Genomic DNA, 25262 nt, shown 5'->3' with positions numbered 1-25262 from the left:
TTGGTTTAGTTTAGAACTACAGCATTTTCTTATATTACAAAATATGCATTTCATATCAGAAGAATTACAAACTCAAATCTAAACTAAATAAATAGTTTAGTAATGAGTAGTGTTGCCACCTTTTCATAATTGCTGACCCGGACGGCAGGTCAGGTTTGTTCGAACAGAAGTTCCTGATGCATGTGCAATGTTCTTTTACCATGTGAAGAAAAATGTGCTCGCCAGTTCTAAACCAGTTAGGCAACACAAGTTAAGAAATTAAATAACATAGCTTTAAAGACTGAGAAGCAAAAAAAAAAAAAAAAAGCTGACAGGTTGCAACATAATTTGCCATCTTATGCCAATGTAAGTTTCAGTAAGAGTGTGAAGTCTTTCACTGTTAAAATAAAGTAAATTTATAAAAATATTTGCCAGTACTTTGTTTCATCATAATTTCTACGAAATCCTGGACAAAATTAATAGTTAACCCAGACAATGAATTAAAAACCGGACGAGTGGCAACACTAGTGATGAGTGTCCATAAAAGAATAAATAATAATTCAGCAAATAATTCTAATAAAAACAAACATGAACTGTCACTTATATAAAAATAAATTACAGCAAACATAAAAACTGGAACTGTACAACAGTGAAACTAAGCACATCTATATGCAATTTCCAGCAAATAACTGTAATGCTCTAACATTTTCAGCCACAATTTAAATCCCTCTTCTATTTGTTTTTTGGTTTATTTCCTGAAAAGGGCCACTAAATTGTGGCCAAAAACAGAGCATTACAATTGTTTGCTGGAAATTGCATATTAGTTTCAACTACATAAAAATACTTGATTTTTGCATTTCATATCCTTGATATATTTGAGCATGACTTTCCTGTACATCGCTCTTCACTAGGACAATGTATCGGCAAGCCATATTGAATTTTTATAATAAAAATTATATAAAATATATCAGTTATATATTTTATTAATATAAAATTAAACAAATTCAAAGCATTACAAGTAAAGCTTTGAATTTTGTTTAATGGAGTGAAACCTCTTTTTAATCTCGTTCAACACCAGATGAGCTTCCTAATATGATAAAGATCTGATGGATAGCAATGGTTAAGCCATCCAATAAGATTTTTAAATTCATTTAATTGCTGTTTAAAAAAAATACAAAAGATTTATTTTACTACCATCTACTCAGAAATTTATCATTAATACTTTAAACTGAATGTGACTTACTTTAATATAAAAGATTTTTACATTGTAGAGTTTAAAAACAAAAGAAAATAAATCAAAATGGTAATATTATTGGTTCCAATTTCAATAGTTGAAAGTAATTATAAACAAATAAAACCTTGCATATTCAGGCTAGTTCGAGTTCTAGGCTAGTGTGTATGTATGTATGTATATATATATATATATATATATACACACATACATATATATATATATATATAATATATAATAAAAAATTATTCATATATTACATATATACACCTTAAAAAATTCATCTTTCTTTCTTTGAATAGACTACGAGGTACAAAAATGTATGAGACCATATATTCATTACATTTGGGATTATGTAATTTAAACAGAATAGATTTAATCTATTATAGTAATAAAACAAAAAAATCTTATGAACTTAAATTCATTTTTAAAATAAAATACAAGTTATCCATTCATTTTATTCAATAAAGTTTTTAATTTTAATTTCTTATTAGATTAAAATAAATGCATAAAAGTAACAAGATATGTAAATAAATACAAAATATAATTTGCTGTACCTTTGTGAAAATATTTTAGAATTTTCATAAAAAATGTTAATATTTAAATTTGATAATGAAAAATGCTTATTCTTACAATTACACCAATATTTAAAATTTAGTTTTTAAAAAATAATATTTTTTACTTACATTGGTATTATAAAGTATATATTTAAATATATATTAAATGTGCTAATGACTATCATAAAATATTAAATGTATTAAAACCTACTAACTTGTTTGCCACTCCTAAATTCTTATCAATCATTCCAGAGTCCACAGTTCTGAGATTATTGACAATAAGTTGAATGATATTGTATCATACATACAATATCATAAACAAAATGGTTTTTGAAATATGTATTTTAATATAATTAACATTTGAAGCACATCAATATATTTCTCTTAAATTATACACATTGTCATTGTAATGAAAAAAGTTTTTAATAGAAATAATTTAATTTAGCTTTTTAATAATACAGTACATTAAAGTAAATTTTAAAAACTATATTAAAATAAATGATAATATACTTTAAAAATTCTTTAATAGTATATAAACCAAACAACAATCTCAGAAGATATGAAAATTTAATGTAGAGATCTTTTCACTGAAATAATTTTCAAATCAAATTATTAGGATAATCATTGATGTTTCTTCCAAATTAAAAATGAGAGAAAAATTATGTATAATTTAGATACTAAAAAGTTTGATATGTTTACTCTTTAATATATATTTACAAAACAAGGAAAATAATCAAGAAAAATGATTACAGAATATCAAAATGAAAAATAGATAAAATTGCCTCCAGCTTAGTGGGAATGCAAGAAAATTTTTTACTGAAATATTTTCTTATCAGCTTTAAAGTGCAGTCTGTAGATATGTATAAAACCAATCTTTTCTATTATACAAACTAATCCACTGTTATTTCTTTGGTTTGTATTTTTATTCAGAATTTATTATGTTGCCTTCAATTTAATATGGTTTAGACACTAAATATATATGTAACACAAACTGAAAAATTTCAGTAATGTTTATTGATAAACATTTTTTAGTCTATATTTAGTCTATTTGTATAATAAGATGGTGAAATGTTAAATGTATATTTCACAAATTTAGATATACTAATTTACTGATTACATTCTTAATTTACATCAATACTGGCTAATACTTTTAATTACCACTATTGTCTACTGGATATTTTGATAACTAAATTTTAATTTTAAAATACAAAATAAATGTTCAAATTGAAAATCATATTGATCATCATACTAGTCAAATTGATAGTTATAGATTTTATAGTGTCTCATTAGTCATATTAAGACTGTCAATATATATCAATTTCTGAATCTTTTAAAAAGCTGATTCAAAACAGTTACTATTAATCAGGTTAGAAATGCTTACATTAAACTGATTAATGAGACTATTTCGTTTATCTGAGACTAATTTATTATTAAGGATTGTTTGGGACCATTGGAAAATTTTTTAGTATTACATTTAAAAAAATTATACACGATTATTTATTATAATTGATATAGCTTTAATTTTTTTAAAGTTAAGTTGTCTTTTTACACAGTTTAGCTAAAGATAGAAACTGAAACTGATAAATAATGTTAATTCCAATAACATTAAATGACTAATAACAATATCTACAGTTACAATAAGCATTGTACAGGACAACCACTAATTGTTTTAATCTGAAAATGGCTAATAAATGAATATTGACAAATACAGCTGTCTTTTGATATTAAAATTCTGTTTTTATTTACTGCAAAATATAAAAATGAGCACTTTTAATGGTCCTTAACAAAATTTTTAACAAAAAAAAAAAATGACAATATTAATTTAAACCACTTCTTGCTGATAGCATAACATATATAATATATATAATTGGGCAAGAAGTGGTTCTATATTGTATATTTCTGATAAGTCTGACATTAGACAGGGAAATTGATAGACAGTAAGGACATATGATACTTCATGACTTGTTTAAGAGAAAATATTACATTGAGAACTTTGCAATTACCGAGATATATAACAAGATGCATACAAAAACATAATATACAGATTATTGAGAATAAAATTAAAAAAGAAAATCAGTGATTAGTTATAAGAAATGTAGAATGAAAAAATTAAGGAAATTAGAAACATTAACAGATAACAACAACATATCGATAGTGATGAAAACAGTAATCAGTTGGTCTAGTTCATGGCAACGGTGCCATCTGCGGATCAATCTTCCCGGTTACGTACAATAGTAATCAGTGTTTATTACAAGAAAAAATATCATAAATTCGTTAAAAAATTAAAATACCCTAGTTTAAATGAAATTGAGAACTAAAACCATAAATTGATTTTGAATTACACTAATATTGAAATACCATGAAATATAATTAATACACTGATAACAGGTTTAGATTACGATGGGCCGATGAAAATACCAAAAAAGAGTTGGTCATTTGTGTAGACTATAGTTAGAAATATAAATGAGGAATACAAAAATAAACACAATGAAAAATTTACAAAATATGATAATAGGATATAAAACACCTAAACAAAAAACAGAGAATTATTAAATTTTAAAATAATATGAGAGAAGTCAAGTGTTTTTTACAACAACTAGAATTAAAAACAGTGAAAGCAGATAGATCAAGACAGATGGTTATTACAAAAAACAAATATAGAGATATTATTGAAAACATAATAAACGAGAATATGATGAAATTGAACAAAATCCTAAAAACGAAATACAAAGTAAGTTAAAAAAAAATTAAGTAAATATTTTTTAAAACAAAAGGTAATAACAAATAATGAATTTAAATATATAAAAGGAATAGGGGGGCATCTGTGAGTGCTGTGTCACCGATACTAATTTATTCTCTTTTATAGGTAAGTCTTTGATATTATGGCAGTTTATCCGAAGAGAAATTAAGCAATTTGCTTATTATTGTTAGATGTTTTTTCTATTGGTTTTTTTGTATTTTATTGACAGATGCTCCCAAACTTTAAATATTACATTTTATTTTTAAATCTTATAAGTAATAATTTAAATTATATGTTAATATATTATTGTATATTTGTGTCTGTGATTTTTTGTTCTATGTATTTAAACATTTTGTTTTTGGGAGAAGGTATTGCTCCCCGCATCAAGGAATATATCCAGTATGTATAATAATAAATAATAAGTAAAAGGAATATGTAATAGGGACCCATTTTTGGAATTAGAGTTTAAAACCATAAATTACCTGTGAGTTATAGGCCATTGGTTGATATTAGAAAATATACTTTATATAATTTGGAATCATTTATTAAAAATAAATTAAATGAATTGCCAAGATCTCAAAATTGTATAAAAAATACTGAAGCATTGATTGATAATTTAAACAAGATCAACATAACTAAGTCCTACAGATTGACATCTCTTGACATCAAAAATATGTACAGTATCTGTCCATTTCAATAAATTGAATTAAAATCACATTAGAAAATAGTTGTCCAAACTGACTGGTTCAATTAATGATTTCTACAATAAAGAATAACCATTTTACATTTAATAAAAAATTTTCTACAAACACATGATTACCTATGGGATTAAGAATAGCCCCTATAGTAGCTGGATTATGTATAATCAAATATGATAGGTATATTAACCAACAACCAGGAGTGGTTTTATATAACAGATATGTGGATGATAGTATTGTAATATATGATAAATATACTTAGTATTCAGTATTTAGTGGATAATGTAAATAAAATAGATATTTTCCAATTCCTTTTCAAATTATATAATTGAAATTTGTCTTTTTCAGATATCATGATACATAAAAATAATAATGGGCTAATAATACAAAAATATGAAAAAGCATGTTCAGATCATAAAATCACTAATTATTTGTCAGAAATACCAGAATACTATATTTACTCGCATATAAGATGATCTTTCATATAGGACGAGGTGTGACTTTAAAGATCAAAATAAAGAAAATTATACAAACAACAACATCACTAAGCTCGATGAGTATATAATAAATCACCAAACGATCGCCTAAATATCGCCTAATATTATAGCCCGATATTTAGGCGATCATTTGGTGATTTAAAGAAAATTAGATTTATTAATACAATTGTAATTTTATTTCATTTAACTGCAAATAAAATATTATCAAATGCACGTATTAAGGCAAACAACCATATTTCTTGATGGTATCACCTTTTGTCTACTCAGACTCGTCCTCCAAAGCTTTGTTACAACTCTCCTCTTTCTCACTCTCATTCCACAAAGCATCATCCTCTGATCTATCAAGTGAATTTGAAATGCAGTATTTTCTGAATGACTTTGCTATCAGCTCTTGAGGAATGCTTTTCCACACACCTGATACCCACGTAGCAAAATCAAAAGATTATAAGGAGCATGACCAGAAAAAAGTATATTTTTAATGATTTAGAATGTGCAAATATTCATTAAAAATACAAATTTAACAAATATAAAATAACTACATTTATAATCACTGCTAAGTGACCAGCTATTTTCAGACCATCTCTTTGAAACAAACATTCACCACGACCTCGATAGCACCTACTATAATGGCAGCATGAATATATACGGTTCACAAAAATTATTGCAAAAATGCAAAGAATCCTTCACTTGTGCATATAGGACGTCCTGGGTTTTTGAAGCAGTGAAAAATTAATAAAAACCTCATTTTATACACGAGTAAATACAGTACATTAAGAGAAATATTTTTCATATGTATATTAAAAAATTTTGTACCATACAACACAAGACAGATAAACAAAAAGAAATCAATAATGTTATAAAAATGTTTATTATGAATGGATATCTAAAAAATAAAATTCAAAACTGGTTAAAAATGGCTGTAAATGTATCACAAAATAAGAAAAAGAATAATGAGGGTTTTTGTAGGTGTAAAATATCTTATATAAAAGGATTATATGAGGGCATTTTTTTTCAAGCTCCAATGGTCCATACAACAAAGACAAGTGTAAATAACAAAATGAATTTATTACCAAAAGTTAGGTACAAACATGGTTAGTTTTCGACAATCACCGTGAAGATTGAAGAATTTGTCATATCTGTGGACGAGCTTTTCCATCCCCTTGTCATAGAATATTGCCGCCAGTGAACTGAGATGGCCTTAACAATGTTGTTTTGAAGATTGTCATTAGTCTCAAACCTCTGCCCTGCTAACCACATTTTCAGTTCAGGAAACAGGTGGAAGTCTTCACCACCTTTCAACACCCAGCATATAGCCCCAATTTAGCGCTGAGCAACTTCCACCTCTTTCCTGAACAGGAAAGGTGGCTAGAAGGGCAGAGGTTTGAGACTAATGACGATCTTCAAAACAACGTTACGGCCCATCCCAAGTCATTGGCGGTAACATTCTATGACAAGGGATGGAAAAGCTCGTCCACAAATATGACAAATGCCTCAATCTTCACAGTGATTATGTCGAAAAATAACAATGTTTGTACCTAATTTTTGATAATAAATTCATTTTGTTATTTACACTTGTCTTTTTATGGACCATCAGAAAAAAATCTTAAAAAAAAAAAAACAGCCTACATATGAAAAAATTTTTACAAAATTAATTAGAGTACAAGCAGTTGCAGAACACATGAATGCCATACAAGCATGAATCAATGGAAAGGTGAATAATAACTCAATTAATATTAATTTAGAGCAAAAAGGTGTAATAGTGTACAAATTCCAGTGTAATTGTAAAGATCCCAATATATATACACAGCAGTAAGACCCCGTTTAACGCTGATTCAATATAACACGGTCTGCTTGATGCCTAAAAAACACTCAAAATTTACACCAATTCAAATTAATGTGGTATTTCATTGATTCATATATAATTATTCTCAAACACAAACCAATCAGCAAAAGGTGGCAATTTGTCGTATCGCTGTACTTCCCTTAAATATTTGTTTGTTTGTGCAATTTTGGAAAAAATATATCATTATGGATGCCATAGGCAATATCGACTTTGCTTGGCAAGAATTAACTGATAAATGCATGAATGGAGTGTGGAAGAAGTTATGGCTGAAGGTATCCAAGAATTCTCATCAAGAAGCGCCTATTGCTGCATCGTTAGGTTGACAAAATTGTCAACTTAATCGATACAGGAGATGTAGATGAGCAGGATATTGGGGAGTTACTGCAGGTTTCTGGTAAGAGCTTTACTAACAACGACCTTCAAGAACTGGCAGAACAAGGAATTCGTGTAGAACTGGAAAATAGAGATTCTGAAGACAAAGAACCCAAAAAATTTCTCTACAGATTTCCTTAGTAAAAGTTTAGTAACAATAACTGAAATTGTTGATCAAATTGTACCGAATGATCCAGATTTTGATTGGATGCCAAAGCAAAACGAGGCATTTTGGATGCGATATTCTGCTACCGACATTTGCTTAAGGAAAGAAAAAGAAAGCAACCAATGAAATTACACTACTTCATCGCAAAAAACAAAAATTTTGGAAGAGCCAGGACCTATGTCACAAAAAATTAACTTTACATTTCTGTGTGCATATGTTTGTGTGTTATTTAACATATATTATTATGCAAAAATTTACATAAAAATAACTTAAAATTATAGTAAAATTTGCTTATTTTTTGGTTGCATGTTCCCCTATCCCTATTTACTCTATGTTAAAATGGTCTCGCTTAATGCTGTTTCGCTTAGTGCTTTGTTGTCTAGAAATGCATCCCGTGTTAAGCGAAGTCTTACTATATATATAAGGGAAACAGGCAGGCAACTGTAGATTTGCTTACAGGAACAGATTAAAGCAAGGCAATACAATACAACAGAATGAATCTGGCTGTTAGTAAACACTGTAATAGATATGGGTGTGAGATTAATAAAAATACAAGAAGCATACTCAGGAAAGAGAAAAATGTAGTTAAAAGAAAATTGTACAAATTATTTAACAGTAATAAAAGAAAAAGGGAAATATTCATTAATGATGATGATATAAGTATAAATAATAGGTAGCAGCAGTACTTAAATATTAAACTTATTAAACTATATTAAATCTGATCTTTGTGTATAAGTGTTAATTAAGCATAGCTGTACTGATACCATCCCAGTCAGATATAGTCACACATTGAAAATTGGTCAGGTAATTAGAACCTTATTATAAATATATAGTGGCTGTAGGTAAGGTTTTACAATATGGATTATAAGCTATCTGTGAGAAATTAAAAAGTCCTAAGATGTTCACAACTAATACTATTGTAATAATAACTCGCTCAAGGAATGAAGTCGATAAGTTGGACTAAGGTAAAATCATAATATATTAGCAATTGTGTTAATTATTAATGGTCTGAATACTGTATAGGTGTCAATTGGGTGTAATATGGATACTATGAATAAAAGGGAAAACAAGTTAGGTAAATAGTTTTTGGTGCAAATTAAACATGGATATAATAATAATTAGAATGTTTTATTTTTAATAATTGTGAGTTATCCTACTAAAATTAAATTATGGTGTCATCCTGTACATAGATTATAAACAAACAATATCACTAAACCCGATATATTATAAAGCTAGACACCAACCAATGCTGAATGCTATCTATCAGTCTAGACATGGCTATATTACCAAATAAATTATGCAACCAATTTAGCACTAGAGGGAGGCATTAGGGAGACAACTTTAATAATTATAATTTTTAATTAATTAATTTAAATAATTTAGACTACTGGAAGAAAAAAAATTGCCCGTAGCGAGGCTCAAACCCACAACTCCTGCTTACTAGATTATATTACTATAGGAGTAAGCTGTTCAAAAAATTAAGTAGAAATAATGGTTTATTGAATAATACACCACCCAAATGATACCTTTTGAATACATTTATTACAGTGTATAGGGGAACACCAGGGGGGAAAAAATCTATGAATATACTATAACTCAAGATTATGAAATATTGTGAATTATAACACTTATAAGGAATGATCATTTTAGATGTTGTGGCATTATTTTATCATGTATTGTACACTTAAAGAATGATATGTTATGATTTTTGCATCTATTCATGGTTTAGTTTGGTTAAATGTGATTGACACCAAATCTTAATGTGCTTTTAATAGTTGTAAATGCCATATTTTAACTGGTTGTCAATTATTTAAGTAAGTTTGTATGCATGTTGATTTTATATTTCTGTATGGGCTCAAAACAATTTCCGGTGTTTTAGACCTACATTCAACTGAAGAGGGCTAAGTAATGATAGCCAAAATGCATTTTGGGATGCGTAAATAAAATAATCTAAATAGTATAATAGTGTCTCGTATGTATGATAAGCACATAAATTTAAATACAATATAACAGTATACTATATATAATAAAAAAAAAAGACAGTTGCACTTCCCATTATTTACAATATTCCACATCAAGTGTGCTTTTGTTTGGTATTTTTTTTTGGGCTAATAAAATTTTTTTTTCAATTTATTGATTTGTTAGATTAAAGGTTTATGATTACTATATTGTAGATATCCAATTTATCAGTCCTATGCATATTTATAATATTCTGATGAATATTATAAGTAAGAATAAGACTGACAATGCAAAAGGTTATTTATGTTTAATATACATGTTAGACTCAAAGATACTCAATGAACAAAAACAACTAAAATACATTGTGTACAACCAGAATACATTCTTGCTGTGGCTGTTTCTGTAAAGCCATAAAGCATTCAGTCATTTTTTTCACCAAGTGTTTTTGATCTTTGGCTTAACATACATATAATATAATAAACATAAACAAAAATGAATATATAAAATCTATGATGAATACACTGAAATTATTCTTTTTAAATTTATTTTATTTATTTATTTTAAACAACAGTCTTAATAAATTTATAGTTATATATTCATAAAGACCTTCATTATTGCAAAAATGAAAATAACAATCAAAATTTCTTTTGGTTAAAGTTGAAAAACATTTACACAAAATTCAAAACAAGATTATTATTTAATAAACTACAATTACCTTTTTGATAGAGCAGATGCTTTTGAAATTTTACATTTTTCTACTTGTTGCATAGAATCTAAACCTAAAAGGAAAAAACTTTTTTTACAAACAGATCATTAATTTACATACAGTTTAATAATATTTCCATTTTAATGTGATTCAACTAATAGACATTTCATTAATAAATTATTTATCAGTAATCTTGTAGGATTCATTTAAAGATACTAGAATACAAAAAAGAATTTTAATGTAAATATATTTATATACATAGTGGTCACAAAGAGTCTAATTACAAACACTTTGCAAAAACTATATGAGGTAGAAACATGCTGTTTGTGGCATAATTTAGGTGTATTCCTAGTTTTTTTACAGTGATATTGAATAGACTGAACAGTCCTGGTGGCAGTATAATTACCATTAACAAAATGGCATCTTGACAGGAGAAAGCACAATGTATTCTATGGTTTCAAAAAGCAAAACTACCAATTGTAGTCCAGAAATATGTAACAAAAAAAAAAAAAAAGACATGAACCAATAGATGTGAAAAGCATTAAAAGGTTGTTATGTAAACAGTTTAAAGAGACTGGCAATGTTGGTTAGTGTTTCAGATTACCAGCATTGCCATTCTTTTAACTTTAAATGCCAAAATTTAATGCTTTGTCCCATGAATTTAAACAGTAAAGCATCTTAAGAAAAAAATGCATGTGTAGTTGATTTTAAAAAATTATTACATTAATAGTTTTCCTGAACCATTTTGAAATGAAAAGACAAAATAGAACTGCAATTTTGAATCACTGGTCTGAAGAAAAGGCTAAAGAAACTTTGAAAACATTAGTAATTAATAGCTGATCACTTTAAAGTAAGCTAGATGCCTATATACTGCTAATCTATGGAGCAAATTCCTATCTAATATCATTGAAAAAGTAAAATAAGACTTAAAAATCTATATATAAGATGTTTGTTCGCTATTCACTTCTAGGCCATTCGACCAATTGCTACAAAACTCAGCAGTTACATTCACATACTTCTAACTAGGGTTTCTCATTTCCCGGTCTTTTGCTTGTCCCGGAATCCCAGGATAAAATTAATTATTTTTAAGATATACAAAATGTCATGAAATCAAATGATATAATTATTTTTCATTTTTTAAAGTAATTTAATACGTTCTGCATCTTCCAAAATCATATTAATAATGCTGTATAAGATACGTATTAAAAATTACCTTTGAATTACGTAGAAATTTTCACAAATAGAAAAAATTTATTAAAGTTTGCTGGAAACTGCATACAGCAACGACAAAAATGCCTTTGAATTGAGTTGAAAATTAAAAAAAATGAACTTAGATCAAACTTCTAACTTAAAAGGTAATTTTTGATTTTTTAAATAAAATATAAAAATTTACAATATTTTGTATTATAAGATTTTAAAAAGCAAAGATGGTCGACACTCTGATCACTCAATCTGATTCTTATTTTAGTAATGAAAAGTCTTGCTACCGAGAATGCCTTTACCGATTCAATTGATGTGATTGGAATCCTGTTTAATGCATTTAAGAGAAAACAAATATTGTGTGTTTTCATCTGTATCCTGAAAAATTTTTAGTTAGTTTTCGAGATTGTAGTACTTCTTTTGTTCTCTAGTATTCTTGATTTGTCTACCTCGGCTGCATTAATAGAAAGATCATAGCCCAATAATTTGGCAGTTTGTTTGTCTTTAATAATCAAGTTATGAAGAAAAACTTCATACTTGCAGACTTCGTACTCGTTTGTATCCTTGCCCAATTTGCACAACTTGGCATTATGCAGTTATTGAAGCTACTAAGCATGGTTAAAAATTAAGACAGCATAAGCACAATTACTCCAGATATTACAGGCAGGACAAGTAAATAATTTTTACAGTCCTGTCACAATTAAGCTGACCATTTGTGACATGTCATAACGAGAAAAAATTTAAAAACTAATAAGTAGGTTTAAAATGAATAAATACAAATGTATTCTGACAGTTTATGAGTTAATTATACTTTCTATTTGCAAAATTTCCTCAACCTTAACACTAAAATAAGAAAAAAGTGAATTTTAAGAAATTTGCAGGATTTTCCGGGTTAAAAAAACGACCGGGATCCCAGAATCCCATTTGAGAAACCATACTTCTAACTTAGATAATGTCTTACATACCACCCCCAAATATCAATTGGATTTCTGTAAATCAATTAATTTTTATCTACATTCAATTTGCTGGCTTTACAAGCATTGCCATCTATTGGCACAAAATTTAAAATAATAATAAATAATAAGCTAAATATAATTCTTACAGAAAAGGATATAATTTTAAATAATATATATTATATTCACTTAATTACTACAAGAAGGATAGAGTGTGAAATAGATGAGCTATATCATTACTGAGACAAGTAGCATATAGAACATGCCTGCATAAAATTGAAAGTGTTACTCTGTGAAAAGTCTGTAAGTATTTAATTTTCCACATCTAACTTGGTTTTTCTCATTTCTGAATGGTATTTTCTTAATTCTAATAATCGCCTTCCAGTAGCTGAGTGCATAAAACCACTAACTCTGGTTGTTAGTTAGTCGTGGGTTTGGGCATGGCTAACAGGTTGGCCACACAAAATTTTCCATGTTTTCTTCACATCAGTAACATCTAAATAGAGTCCAGCTTCCCATAAAAGTCTTGGGATGATTGGCCTTTGGCAGCCCTTTGGCAGATTGCTCATGTGTTGCAAATATACACCCACAACTACCGTAAATGATCAGGCTAAATTTGGATATAATGATTCATTATATCCTTAATATCAGGTTTCGATTGGTATGTACATTCATGTGTTGCATTGTTACTAATTCTAACAAGTGATTATTTATTGTCACATTGTCACAATAAATAAACTAACTAAGCTGCAACTTTTTTGTCACAATGTTCTCAATTCTTTTAGTGGTAGTCTTTGCACCTCTATATCATATTGTTATGATGTCACCGGTTGTCCTGTGGTACTTACCAAAGTAACCGTATGTGCTGCCAAATTTTTAAATTATTAAAAGTGTACTGTGACAAAAAAAAAAAAAAAGGTTGAGAATCACTGTCTTACATAATGGGAAGGACCCTCCTAACCCCACCAGACTCCCCAGAGTGTACAGTGTCCCTATAAAGGGATGATAGATGCAATAGAGACCTAATAGATATAGGCTCTACTAAACATTCTATGGGTATCAGAATACAAGAACATCAGACAGATATTTGTCATGTGAGAACCTCCATGGCCCTCACTACTTATGTAACAGATCCAGACATAGTAGCTGATTTTTCCCAGGCCAATCTCATCCTCGCCGCACCTCCCACTGAACACCTCAAATGGTTAGAGCCTATGCACATTTTTAAATCTAGCCTCACAGCTACATGCATAAATTTTAAAGAGATGGTTTTGTCATTGGCCTGGCAAGAACTGATTCACAACTCACTCTTGCCACTCTTTTTGTCCAGACATGCCAACTTGTTGAACATGCGCGACATGGTTTTTTGTAAATTTTTTCAAACTTATAATTGAACTTTTATTTAAATGTTATTCCATTAGTGAATAACCATCTAGGAACAGTTAAGAACCTGATGCAAAGCAAGGACAACGCCAGCCAATGGGTAAGGGGGACAAGATGATGTAAATTGATAGAGGATATGAATTGTATGTAGGTAAAATAGAAACGATTCATAAAGTTTTAACCATTTACTATGTACCGGAAAAGAAATATCAAATAAAACATTTTCTTTAACTTACAAGAAGATTATTTTAATTAAAACTTAGCATTTAAATAACTTTTTCGAATTTCTAGGGGAGGGCAACTGCCCCTCTGCCCCTCTCCCTGGCGACACCCTTGATGCAAAGCCCAGAAGGAGTTCAAAAATGTTTGTTTTTTGTTGTTTTATTATCACATTGTAATTGGTTCTGAGTGCTTCATTATCATTAATTCAGTCTTTTAAAAATGCCAGAATAATTGCAGAAAGCAATTATTCTGGCATTTTTACAAGATTTCGTTATTATTTAAACAAGTCATACAAACTCTTTTGCACATTAATAAGATTAGCAACTTCAATCATGTGTGGGACCATCACAACCTATCCAACACAGATCACTTTTCAATTATTAATAACAGACCAGTATTAATTAGTCATCATCAGAGCCGTAACTAGGGTATGGCCAACGTGGCTCCCGCCATAGGCGCCAATTTAATAAAGGCACAAACGAGAAGGTTTCGGAATAATATGTATTCGAAATTAATAACACAAAAAAACTTCTATAATTATATTTATATAGTATTTATTATCTGTAATTTCTACAACATATATTTCAGAAAAAACCACCATTTTTATTTTTATTTAATAACAAAAATTAAAAAAGTGCCATTTTTATTCTTGGTCATAGGCGTCCAAAATCCTAGTTATGGCACTGGTCGTCATTGACCATCCTCTCTTTTGGGGAGGAGATCAACGACTACTTTTGGTCAAATTTACTTCAACCCTATTCCGCAACAGTCCCCCCCTTTTTATTGGACCAGCGGTATGGTGGCATTTGATTAGGAAATTACATAATACAAAGTTACCAGCCTGCACAAAATATGATTTAAGTGGTTTTCCTAGCTGCTAAGTTTAAATATTTGATCTGTTTTTTGCAAAATCCAATTGATTGGCATATTACCATTTGATATTTAGCTGTGACTGGTACAATTTCTTAGAGTTAACATACCAAATAATACATTAACCAGTTTGAAGCACAATGTTAAACCAAAACACAACGCCTTATGTTGCTGAGAAATTTAATAAAAACACAACAAATGTTTTCAGCCAAGTCTATTGGCCATTGTCAGGTTAAACAAAATTTAAATATAAATAAATTAACATATAAAAATAAAAACAAAAAATAAAATTATTAAAAGTAACAAAAAAAAAATATATGTATATATGTATAGGATAAATAAAATTAAATAACAATATATTATAAACATAATATAATAATATCGTATATGAAATACGAAAAATGCAAGACATGCAAAAGCAAAAATCAAGGCATGAACTATGAGTTCTCCAATTCTTTAATTAGGTATTTCCAGACGGATGGTAATCCTTCAGCATCCCTAGCATCAATGCATGTACCATGTAATCTGCCTCTGTATATTTCAATTTTTTCGGTGCTTATCGCCAAGGTCGGAGAATGTATTGGTTTAATAATATTTGCTTCATCCCAATTAACCACTGAGCCCTCAACTTGTGCCATCTGCAATAGAATTGTGGCGTTCGATCCTTTACTGACATTGTACTTATGCTCTCTCAACCTGACTCCCAAACTTCTATTAGTGACACCAATATAATTTTTCTTAATGTTTAGTTACAAGTTTTCATATGGAATCTTGTATACTCCTGCTTTTCTTTCATCATCAATTTTGTCTTTGTTGTTCCTTAATATTTTATACAAGTTGGGAGATCTCTTGAAAATTAACATGGACTTTTTTCGGTTTGAAATTTCCTTCATGATTGCTTTTTTACTACTATCATAAGTGAACTTTGTGATTTTAGAGAAATCTCTTTTTGGAGCCTTTGCTTTGTTTATTTTGTAGCTTTTGATCAGTGCTGTTATCATATTTGCATTGTATCCTAACGTTCTGGCGATCTGAGTTATCTTATTGATTTCTTTCTGCCTATCCGTTATACTACTGCAATAGAGATAAGCTCTTTTAATGAGGGCACAGAAGGCAGCCATTTTGTACTGGAAAGGATCATTTGAATGTGATGGAATGTATAGTGGGCTAAGCGTCGGTTTGACGTACACTTTTGTAACTAAATGTCCTTTCTTGAATTCAATATCTATGTCTAAAAAATGTACCCATGAGGAATCTTTTTGTTCAATCTTCAACTTAAGACCATCATCGTTGTTGTTGATCTTGCTAATAAACTCATCAATTTTTCGGCCATTCTTCCATAGCTCAAAGACATCATCTATGTACCTTTTAAAATACAAAACATCAGCACTGAAATCACCCAGAACACTTCTTTCTAGTTTTCTCAAAACAAGCTCACACAACAGTCCAGATATGGGACTTCCCATTGGGACTCCTCTTTTTTGTCTGTACTGATGGCCATTAAAGGTGAAAAACAATTCATAAGAAATGAGGCTAGCAAGTTCTACCAATTCATTATTATAACAAACCAAATCCGGGTTCTTGTTGTGCATGAACTCTAAAAGTACTGTCATACATGATTCGATTTTAATAGAGGGGTATAGGCTTTCATAGTCCATTACAGTTTCTACTTCATTGTCCATTAACACTAGATCTTGTATCTCTGACTACACCTGTAGGATCATGTGCCACACATACATTATTCTCAAGCTGAGAAGTGAGAAATTTATGTAACTGCTTCTCAAGGATAAAAGTTGGTCCCCTGCATCTTTCAACTATAGGTCTTACTTCTTTATCCTCCTTGAGTTTTTGCAAAAGCAAATAATCTTGGCATTACAGGTCTGAGATTTCGACAATTTTTGAGGAAAGACAATACATTAGTGAGCTTTGTTTTTTCAAACTTCTTAACTCTTTTATTGACGCTTTCTAAGATCTTTGTGTCAACACACTCACATTCCGTTTTTTTAACGTAATCCTCCAAAGCGTTATCATAAGTATGCCTTTTCATAATGACCAATGTTTTGCTTTTGTCAGCCCTTGTTGTAACCAAATCGTTTTTTACTCAGCCAACATTTAGCAAATCTGATGTCTTTATTTGCACTACTTTCTTTCTTCCAAGCCCCATGGTGTCTAATGATGGCTTTCCATCTGAGGTATTCTTTTTCTAATGAATCAAGTCCAGTTATTTGTCTTTCTATTTCCTGAATCGAGGTTTCCCAAGAGCTTGAATTTTCAGGGACAAAGTTTGGTCCTTGTTTTAGAACTTCTTTCACATTCATCGGGGACTTCTATTTGGTCTTGATGAATGCAGTGATAGCATGTCTAATGTAATGTTAAACATTACATTAGACATGCATGTATTTCGCAACGTATACAACTTTTAAATTTCTGTTCTGTTTTTTGAAAAATGCATGTTTATATCTGTGTTCTTCAAACCTGACCATTTAAAACAGAAAAAAAAAACGTGTGTTTTTATTTTATTTTTGCTGGCTTATTAGTATTTATGTCTGAGATTATTTTCATATTTCTCTTAGTAACAAAAAGAATAGTATACTTTTGCTAACTTCTGGAACATAACCATATATTTTGCATTAGTCCTTTGTTTCATATAGCACGAATTTGCATAACATGGTAATTGCATTCCAAAAAAGCACCATGTTATACAAGAAACACCTGTACCCAGTGGTGATATTCAGCAGGTTTGCACAAGTTCAGGCCAAACCCGTTGTTAAAATTTTCAGTTTTCCAAACCTTGTTAAACACACGGAACATTTCTCAGTGGTTTTGTTTTTTTTTCAAAATATATTAAAATATACGTATTATACTCTGTAATACTAATAAACTACAGCCTTATACCCCGTTTGCACCGAGCATTTCAATCTAGATTGTGAGCAAGCGAGCATTTCAATCTAGATTGTGAGCAAGGTCGGGGACTATGTCTTGGTGAGATCTCTCTCGACCGAAACGAGGTTTAATCGCGATCGATTCAAGAGAGTTCTTAAAACTAGATCCAGCCATAAGAGAGATCCCACAATCTCGCGTGCGAGATAATACAAGATGGCTGTGGAACACGTGTCGGGCTAGGGACAGCGAAATAAAAAGGATATTGTATTTCGAGAGATGATGACATCTGTCTATTATCAGCAGTGCCATTTGGGGTGAAAAATTTCTCTGCCTAAAAAAAAAAAAAAAAAAAAAAGGTTGACAGCACTAATATACTATTGTTACCTGGTCTTCGCCCAGGGCTCGTTACATTCCAAATACGCCACTGATTATTAGATATATCGCAAGAAAAGGTATTGTATTTATTTCTAGCCAAAACTTCCATTTTGTTTGTCGGTGATTGTCAGGGAAAAATTTTCTGCTAGCAAACCCTTTGTTAACTATTTCGAATATCACCACTGCCTGTACCTATATACAGGGTAATTAAAAAAAAAAAAAAAAAAAAAAAAAAAAATCACAGAAATTTTGAAAAATTAATAACTTGCAAACTATTTACAGTAAGTGATGCAGGTTTCAATGAAATGCTTAGAAGGAAATGGGATTTTGTGTGTGTAAAAAAATTTTAGTACCAAAATAGTTACATTTCTTGCCATAGATGGCACTTGATAAGATTACATAATTTGTGAAGTTGTTACTAGAGCTTACACTAAAAACATTTTTATTTTTTTATTCTTACTTTAACAAATTTACAAAGGATTTCAGTTTTTTACAGTGCCATCTATGGCAAGAAACTAACTAGTTTGGTACTAAAATCTTTTTACACAAAATCCTGTTTCCTTCTAAGCATTTCTGTGAAAACTGCATCATCTTACTGTAAATAGTTTGCAAGTTATTAATTTTTCAAAATTTCTGTTATTTTTGAACCACCCTGTATTATGTGAGGCCGAAATTTCATCCCCCATCGGCAAAGTCACTGTTGAGTTAGAGCCATTAAATCGGTAACTTATTTCATAAACAAGACTGAGGTGGCCGAGGAATGGGCGCGAGAGATGATTTAATTGCTACAGCTTCCCGACCTAATTGACAGATTCCCGATCGTACATCATGGGAACGACTGAGGGATTGCTTGTTGGAGTAATTTTGGTCATCGTTTTACATCGAGTTCAAAGAAGAATTTGTCTGGCTCTCCTACGGAGGAGGCGGTGGTTGGGGCTGAACGGTCCCAGCTGCACCTTCTCTGAGTCAGAAAAACACATTTAGAGTGTAATTTATGGGACTGTCGTCCGGGGAAGGGCTTGACCCGGCTCAGATGGGGAGCGGCCCGGGTGGGAGAGTTCGGGGATCTTCGGGGACCCCGCGGCCCAAATCGCGTCTCTGGCAACAGACCAGGGACCGATAAGGTAAGTTAGACCCTCATGTGGACCAACCAGAACCCTGGTATTTTGGGGAAAAATTTGTTATTAAAACCCAGAGCCCCCAGCACCCAGGGAGGTTGCAAGGTGACCATTCGAGAGCGTCAGGCCAGGAGATCTGAACCAAGGAAGGATACCACATTCTGAAGTATGAACGGACTTTGCCATGACGATTCTCAACCCCTTTCAATGTCCACAACCGGACCGGAGACAAACCTTCTCTGGACCAGTGCACAGGATCAATGAAGATGAAGCCTTTCCTGACCGCTACAAGTCGGATCAACTGAGACGAACCTTCGTCACTTGGAACTCATAATCTTCGAGACGATCTCTCCCTGGTGCAGGACCTAGCACCTCGGATTGTGTAACCTATCTGTAAGCATATCTAGACTTTAATAAACGCGTTAAACTGGAAATACGGTCTCTGTGTGAATCTCTCTGCATCCAGCAAACCACTACCCCCATACGAAAAGGCTTTCTAGCGTCATCCTGACCAGCAGCAAGAGCAGCGAGTCGGGTCAACTTTCCCATCATAAAAGGATCAAAAGCTTCACACTGGTGTCAGTTAAAGGGGTGAAAAGGGGGCCCATCCTCACAATTATAGGGACTGCAATTTGAAAAAAAATTAGACAGAAAAAAACATGTTTTTATTTTATTTTTGCTGGCTTATTAGTATTTACGTCTAGTTGAGATTATTTTCAACCCCTCTTAGACCCATAAATTCCCACTGTTGTTGGTCTATCTTTCTTTAATCTTGAGAATGGAGTTAGATAAGATGAAATCTGAGATCAGATATGAAAAGCTAAGTGCAGGAGACCTTGATTAATTATATATGAACTACCAATGCAGACCAGAAGTCACATTACTTTAATTCAAATCTTTTCTCCTGAAAGCAGTTAGTAGATGACCAGCAACTATTGTTAAAGGAAAAGTATGATGTACAGGGGCAAGCCACTATTAATTTTAGGTGGAGAACATATTTTTAATATATTTAATTTAAAATACAGGGTGGGCCAACGAAAACGAAACGGCAGAGTGTTCGTGTTCGTCCAAGCAAATCGCTCGGACAGGTCGATTTTATTCTCAAGGGGACATCTTCTGCAATAAAGTTTTTGCAATTCTGAATACAACAGACAACAAAAAATTTTAAAAACTCATTTATTTTGTATTAACTAAACAAACATTTATTTTGAAAAAAATGTTTGTTTAGTTAATATTCAGATTCGCAAAAACTTTTTTGCATAAGCTGTCCCCTCGAGAATAAAATCGACCTGTTTGAGCGATTTGCTTGGATGAACACGAACACTCTGCCGTTTTGTTTTCGCTGGCCCACCCTGTATATGCTTAAAAATTGCAGCCCTGCATTGTGACCATGTCACAATAAATAATTGCTCATTGTTATCGACATCTTATTTCATGTTCATGTGCAACAATTTGTATTGCAATTTTATTGAATATAATTAAATAATATACTTATAATAGCAAAATTAATTCATTACTATACAAAAGTGGCCTGTGTGTGAAGAGGGCTAATAGTCTTGGAGTGTGAATGTTTATAATGGAAAATAAAGAAAACTTCATTTTTATTTTCTGTATCAATAAACTTTATTCAGTAAGAAAAATAATAATATAAACAAAATAAATATTCTCAAAACAATTATTAGATGTCAAGATTCACCTGAATCCCTCATCCCCTTTAGTTCTGGAATGTCGTGATTCTATGAAATCATGATAGCAGGATGTTCTACCAGATCTTTTACATCTTAATTACAAAGGTTCAAAAATTTATTTATTTTTTTGTTTCTGAAGAAAAAAATAGGTAAATTTTTAAATATGAGATTAAACTCTAAATAAAATTAAATAAATAAATTATAACTTAAATAAAAAAAAACAAAAAAATTTAAATAAATATTTAAAGTTACAATTAGAGAGAGAGACAGATGGTCAACTCCCTATACAGTGGAACCTCACTTAACAAGCATAATTTGTTCCAGAATCTTAATTGTAATGTGAGACACTTGTTAAGCGAAACACTTTTTCCCATATAAATTAATGTGAAATACGATAATGCGTTCCATGCCAAAAAAATACTCAAATGTTTTATGTATAACATTTATTAAAAGACAATTATATAAATACTAGCAGGTAGGCCTGGCGCTGCTTGGGCAAAAGTAACGATAGCGAAGATTAAGATTATTACATTATAGTCACAAAAAAAAGAGTAATTTCATCAACAAACTAAGTTTTTCTAAAGAAAGGTTGAATTTGAAAATCGAATGTTCTAATATTGTTCGATTTTCACGACGTGTTCTGATTATATCCTTCGATTTTCATCGAATGTTCTAAAGAAGAAAGGTTGAGAAAAACCGAACTAATCTGTTTAAATTTGAAAATTGAATATGTTCCAACATATTACTCTTTTTCTTTTTTCAAGCGCCCGTAAATCTTGCACACCGCTTTCTCTCGTTCTCCATTGTTACTTAACACTTTGGTACTTAAATCTGGTACCCTAACTGTGTACCAAATTTCAACTTTCGACTCCTAACCGTTTTAGCGAATATTAAGATTATTACGTTATAGTCAACCTTAGCCGTTTTCACAGAACGCAAGAATTGGGTCCTCCCTGTTTCCAGACTAATTACAGAATTTTTAGATAGGTCTAAAAATATGTTAGATTTCCCGCAAAAACGAAAAATACTGCATCTGCGTCTTGCACATTGCTTTCTCTTAACACTTTCATTGTTACGTAACACTTCCATCAATGATGGAAGTGTTAAGACTTAATCCTGTCCCTCTCCCCCGTGGGGAGAAATTTCGAAAAATCCCTTCTTAGTGTGCGTTCTCGTGATGTATCCTAACTGTGTACCAAATTTCAACTTTCAACTCCTAACTGTTTGGGCTCTGCACTGATACATTGTTAAGGAGCATGAATCATCATCATCTTTTCTTCTAACATTGAATGAATCAACCTGGAATGCAAATTTAATTTGCAGAAAACAAAAAAAAAATATCACAGATAATATGTCTGATAAACATGCTAAATGATATGCCAAATTCTTGGGCTAAGTAAATTTAATAATTATAAATAATTAATTTTTAATTTAGATATTTCAAAAATTTAAGTTGAAATTAATCATTAAATTTAATACGAGATGGCAGCATAACTGTACCTCTAGTTTAATTAATTTTTAATATTTAATTATAGCCTTTACATAGCCCAAGAATTTGGCATATCGTTTGGTGTGTTTATTATATAAACGGGCGATGGTTGTTGATGTTTATGCATAATTTGTGTGAACACAAGTTTGGAAAAATGTTTGATCACAAGCGACACTAAGATGCTAGCAGAAGGACTGCTAAACACAGACTGATGGAGCATGAGCACAATCCAGGATTTTTTCTTCTTCCCATCACTCATTATGTGAAACATTGCTGATTAAGCGAGTCATTTTTACAATTTTGTTTTTGCTTGTTATGCGAAATACTCATTATGCAAGGTGCTCATTAAGTGAGGTTCCACTGTACTTCCTATGTTAAAGAAAGTCGATGGCCTGACCAATCAACAACAGGACTACTGATTGAGAAGTTTGTGACATTGGGATCATCATGTCAATACAGGTAATGACACAAATCATCAATGACGTTCCTATTTAAATTAGTTTTCATTGTGGATACGGGAAAGAGACTACTTTCATTTTTTGGTATACGTGTTGCAATTGAATTTAAAATCAAACTAATTAATAAAATCCACATTAATTGACATTCATGTAATATAAATGACATTCAAGAATTCGTGTTTAAAGGTTAGGATGAATGAAATTGTCTCTTATTTATAACTTTATTCAGTCGGTATGTTATAATAGTATATTCCATTTGTAGACATTTTGATTCTAACTTAAAGTTAGAACTTAAAATTTTCATCTCCTTGTTAAACCTGACACAAACTTATGAAAAGAAGTGGTAAACATTGTTTAAATAAATCAAAGTCTTGCTGAAAAAGTATTTTTGTTGTTCAAGCTAAATTTGTTTTAGTTTATACAAAGGTTATTTTTTGTGAACTATTTTTTTTTGCATCCCTTCATGATTGCTAAGTTGTGCACATTGCGATTAAATTCAGAATTTCTGCCTCATTTTGCTGTTTTTACCATTTGATGTACTTTGATAACATTTCCTCAACTTCTTTGCAATTTAAATGTCAAGAATTAGACATGTCATCGTCATCTTCTTCATCATCTTTATCCACTTTTTCATTGTTTATGTCCTTTTTCATTTCTCATTCTATTATTTCACTGTTGTTCAAAGTATCATATCCCAAATCCAAGCTATTCACATTCAGCCAGTCATTTACACCATCCTGTTCTATTTGAAAAATGTCATTACACATTAGAAAATATCATCCAGCAATTGTTTGTTTTCATCACTGTCACTTCTGTTAAGTGCATCTGATGGCCAAATTTTGTTCCAACTTTGAGACAATGTTTCAGTTGAAACATTATTCCATGCTTCAGTGATGTTGAAAAATGCATGTTTAATAGTAAATTGTTTCCAAAATTCATCCAAATTTGTAGCCCTATCACAAGATACAAAATATTGAACAAATATTTTCTGGTAGCAACATTTCAAATTTTCAGTCACTGATCAGCTGGATTAGAAAGGTTGTTTTGGGAGGAAGAAAGAAGTTTATAAAGATATAAAATGCACTTAAGTCATTCAATGGATGAGTTGGGACATTGTCCACAATTAAAAGCACTTTTTCTGATAAATTTCTAGATTTAAGATATGATTTCACCTGAACTACAATACATTACAAAACAAGATTGTAAAATTTTCTTGATCCATCCATGCATTTTTTTGGCATAATAATCAACAGGCAATAATTTTTGATTAAAATTTTTTAGAGCTCTTGATTTCTTAACTTTCCCAACCATTGTTAATGAAAGTTTGTGATTTCCATCTAAAAATCATCTAAAAATAACACCTTTACAAGATAAATCATCATGTTCTACAATGTCATCACGTTTCTACTGCATTATTGTCTGGAAAAAAATTTTCATCTCAAACAACTATAAACATGATGCAGATCCTATTGGGATTGAAAACGTTTGTCATAATGTATTTATATTAAATTATATTTGCTGGTATATTTTGAAGGTTTTGGTGCTGTTACTTAGTATAAACATGAAACTTTAATTAAGAAAATATTTTATATATATTTAACTATATGTTCTGCAAGTACTCAAAATTGTTGATTACATTTTAAAAGCAAGAGACGTAATCAATATAAGCAGAGTGTAGAGTTAGACTTGTATAATTGGCAGAATATAGATCACTTGCCATAGACGAAAGTTTGATTCTGATTGGCAGATTGAAATTTTTTGATGCTTATTCCTTTATATCATGGATATAGAACCATAAGCAGCTAACTAAATTTTGCAATTTTTTAATAGAGTATTCCTATTATATTAAAAGTGTTCTATTTTGGACCATAAGCA

The 25262-nt window shown here is 30.4% G+C and overlaps 1 protein-coding gene across 1 annotated transcript in view; it reads right to left on the bottom strand.

Annotated features, from left to right (window-relative positions):
- Nucleotides 1–25262, bottom strand: part of LOC136975866 (uncharacterized) — a 50048-nt gene that overhangs the window by 7497 nt on the left and 17289 nt on the right. The window contains exon 4 of the mRNA XM_067271012.1: nucleotides 10758–10821. Within this exon, the coding sequence (XP_067127113.1) occupies nucleotides 10758–10821 (64 nt within the window). The remainder of the gene's footprint in view (nucleotides 1–10757; nucleotides 10822–25262) is intronic.

The sequence above is a fragment of the Centruroides vittatus genome, unplaced genomic scaffold (assembly GCF_030686945.1).
Source record: "Centruroides vittatus isolate TY-2023 unplaced genomic scaffold, ASM3068694v2 contig_1093, whole genome shotgun sequence".
Lineage (NCBI taxonomy): Eukaryota > Metazoa > Arthropoda > Arachnida > Scorpiones > Buthidae > Centruroides > Centruroides vittatus.
This window is presented reverse-complemented; position numbering and strand designations above follow the sequence as displayed.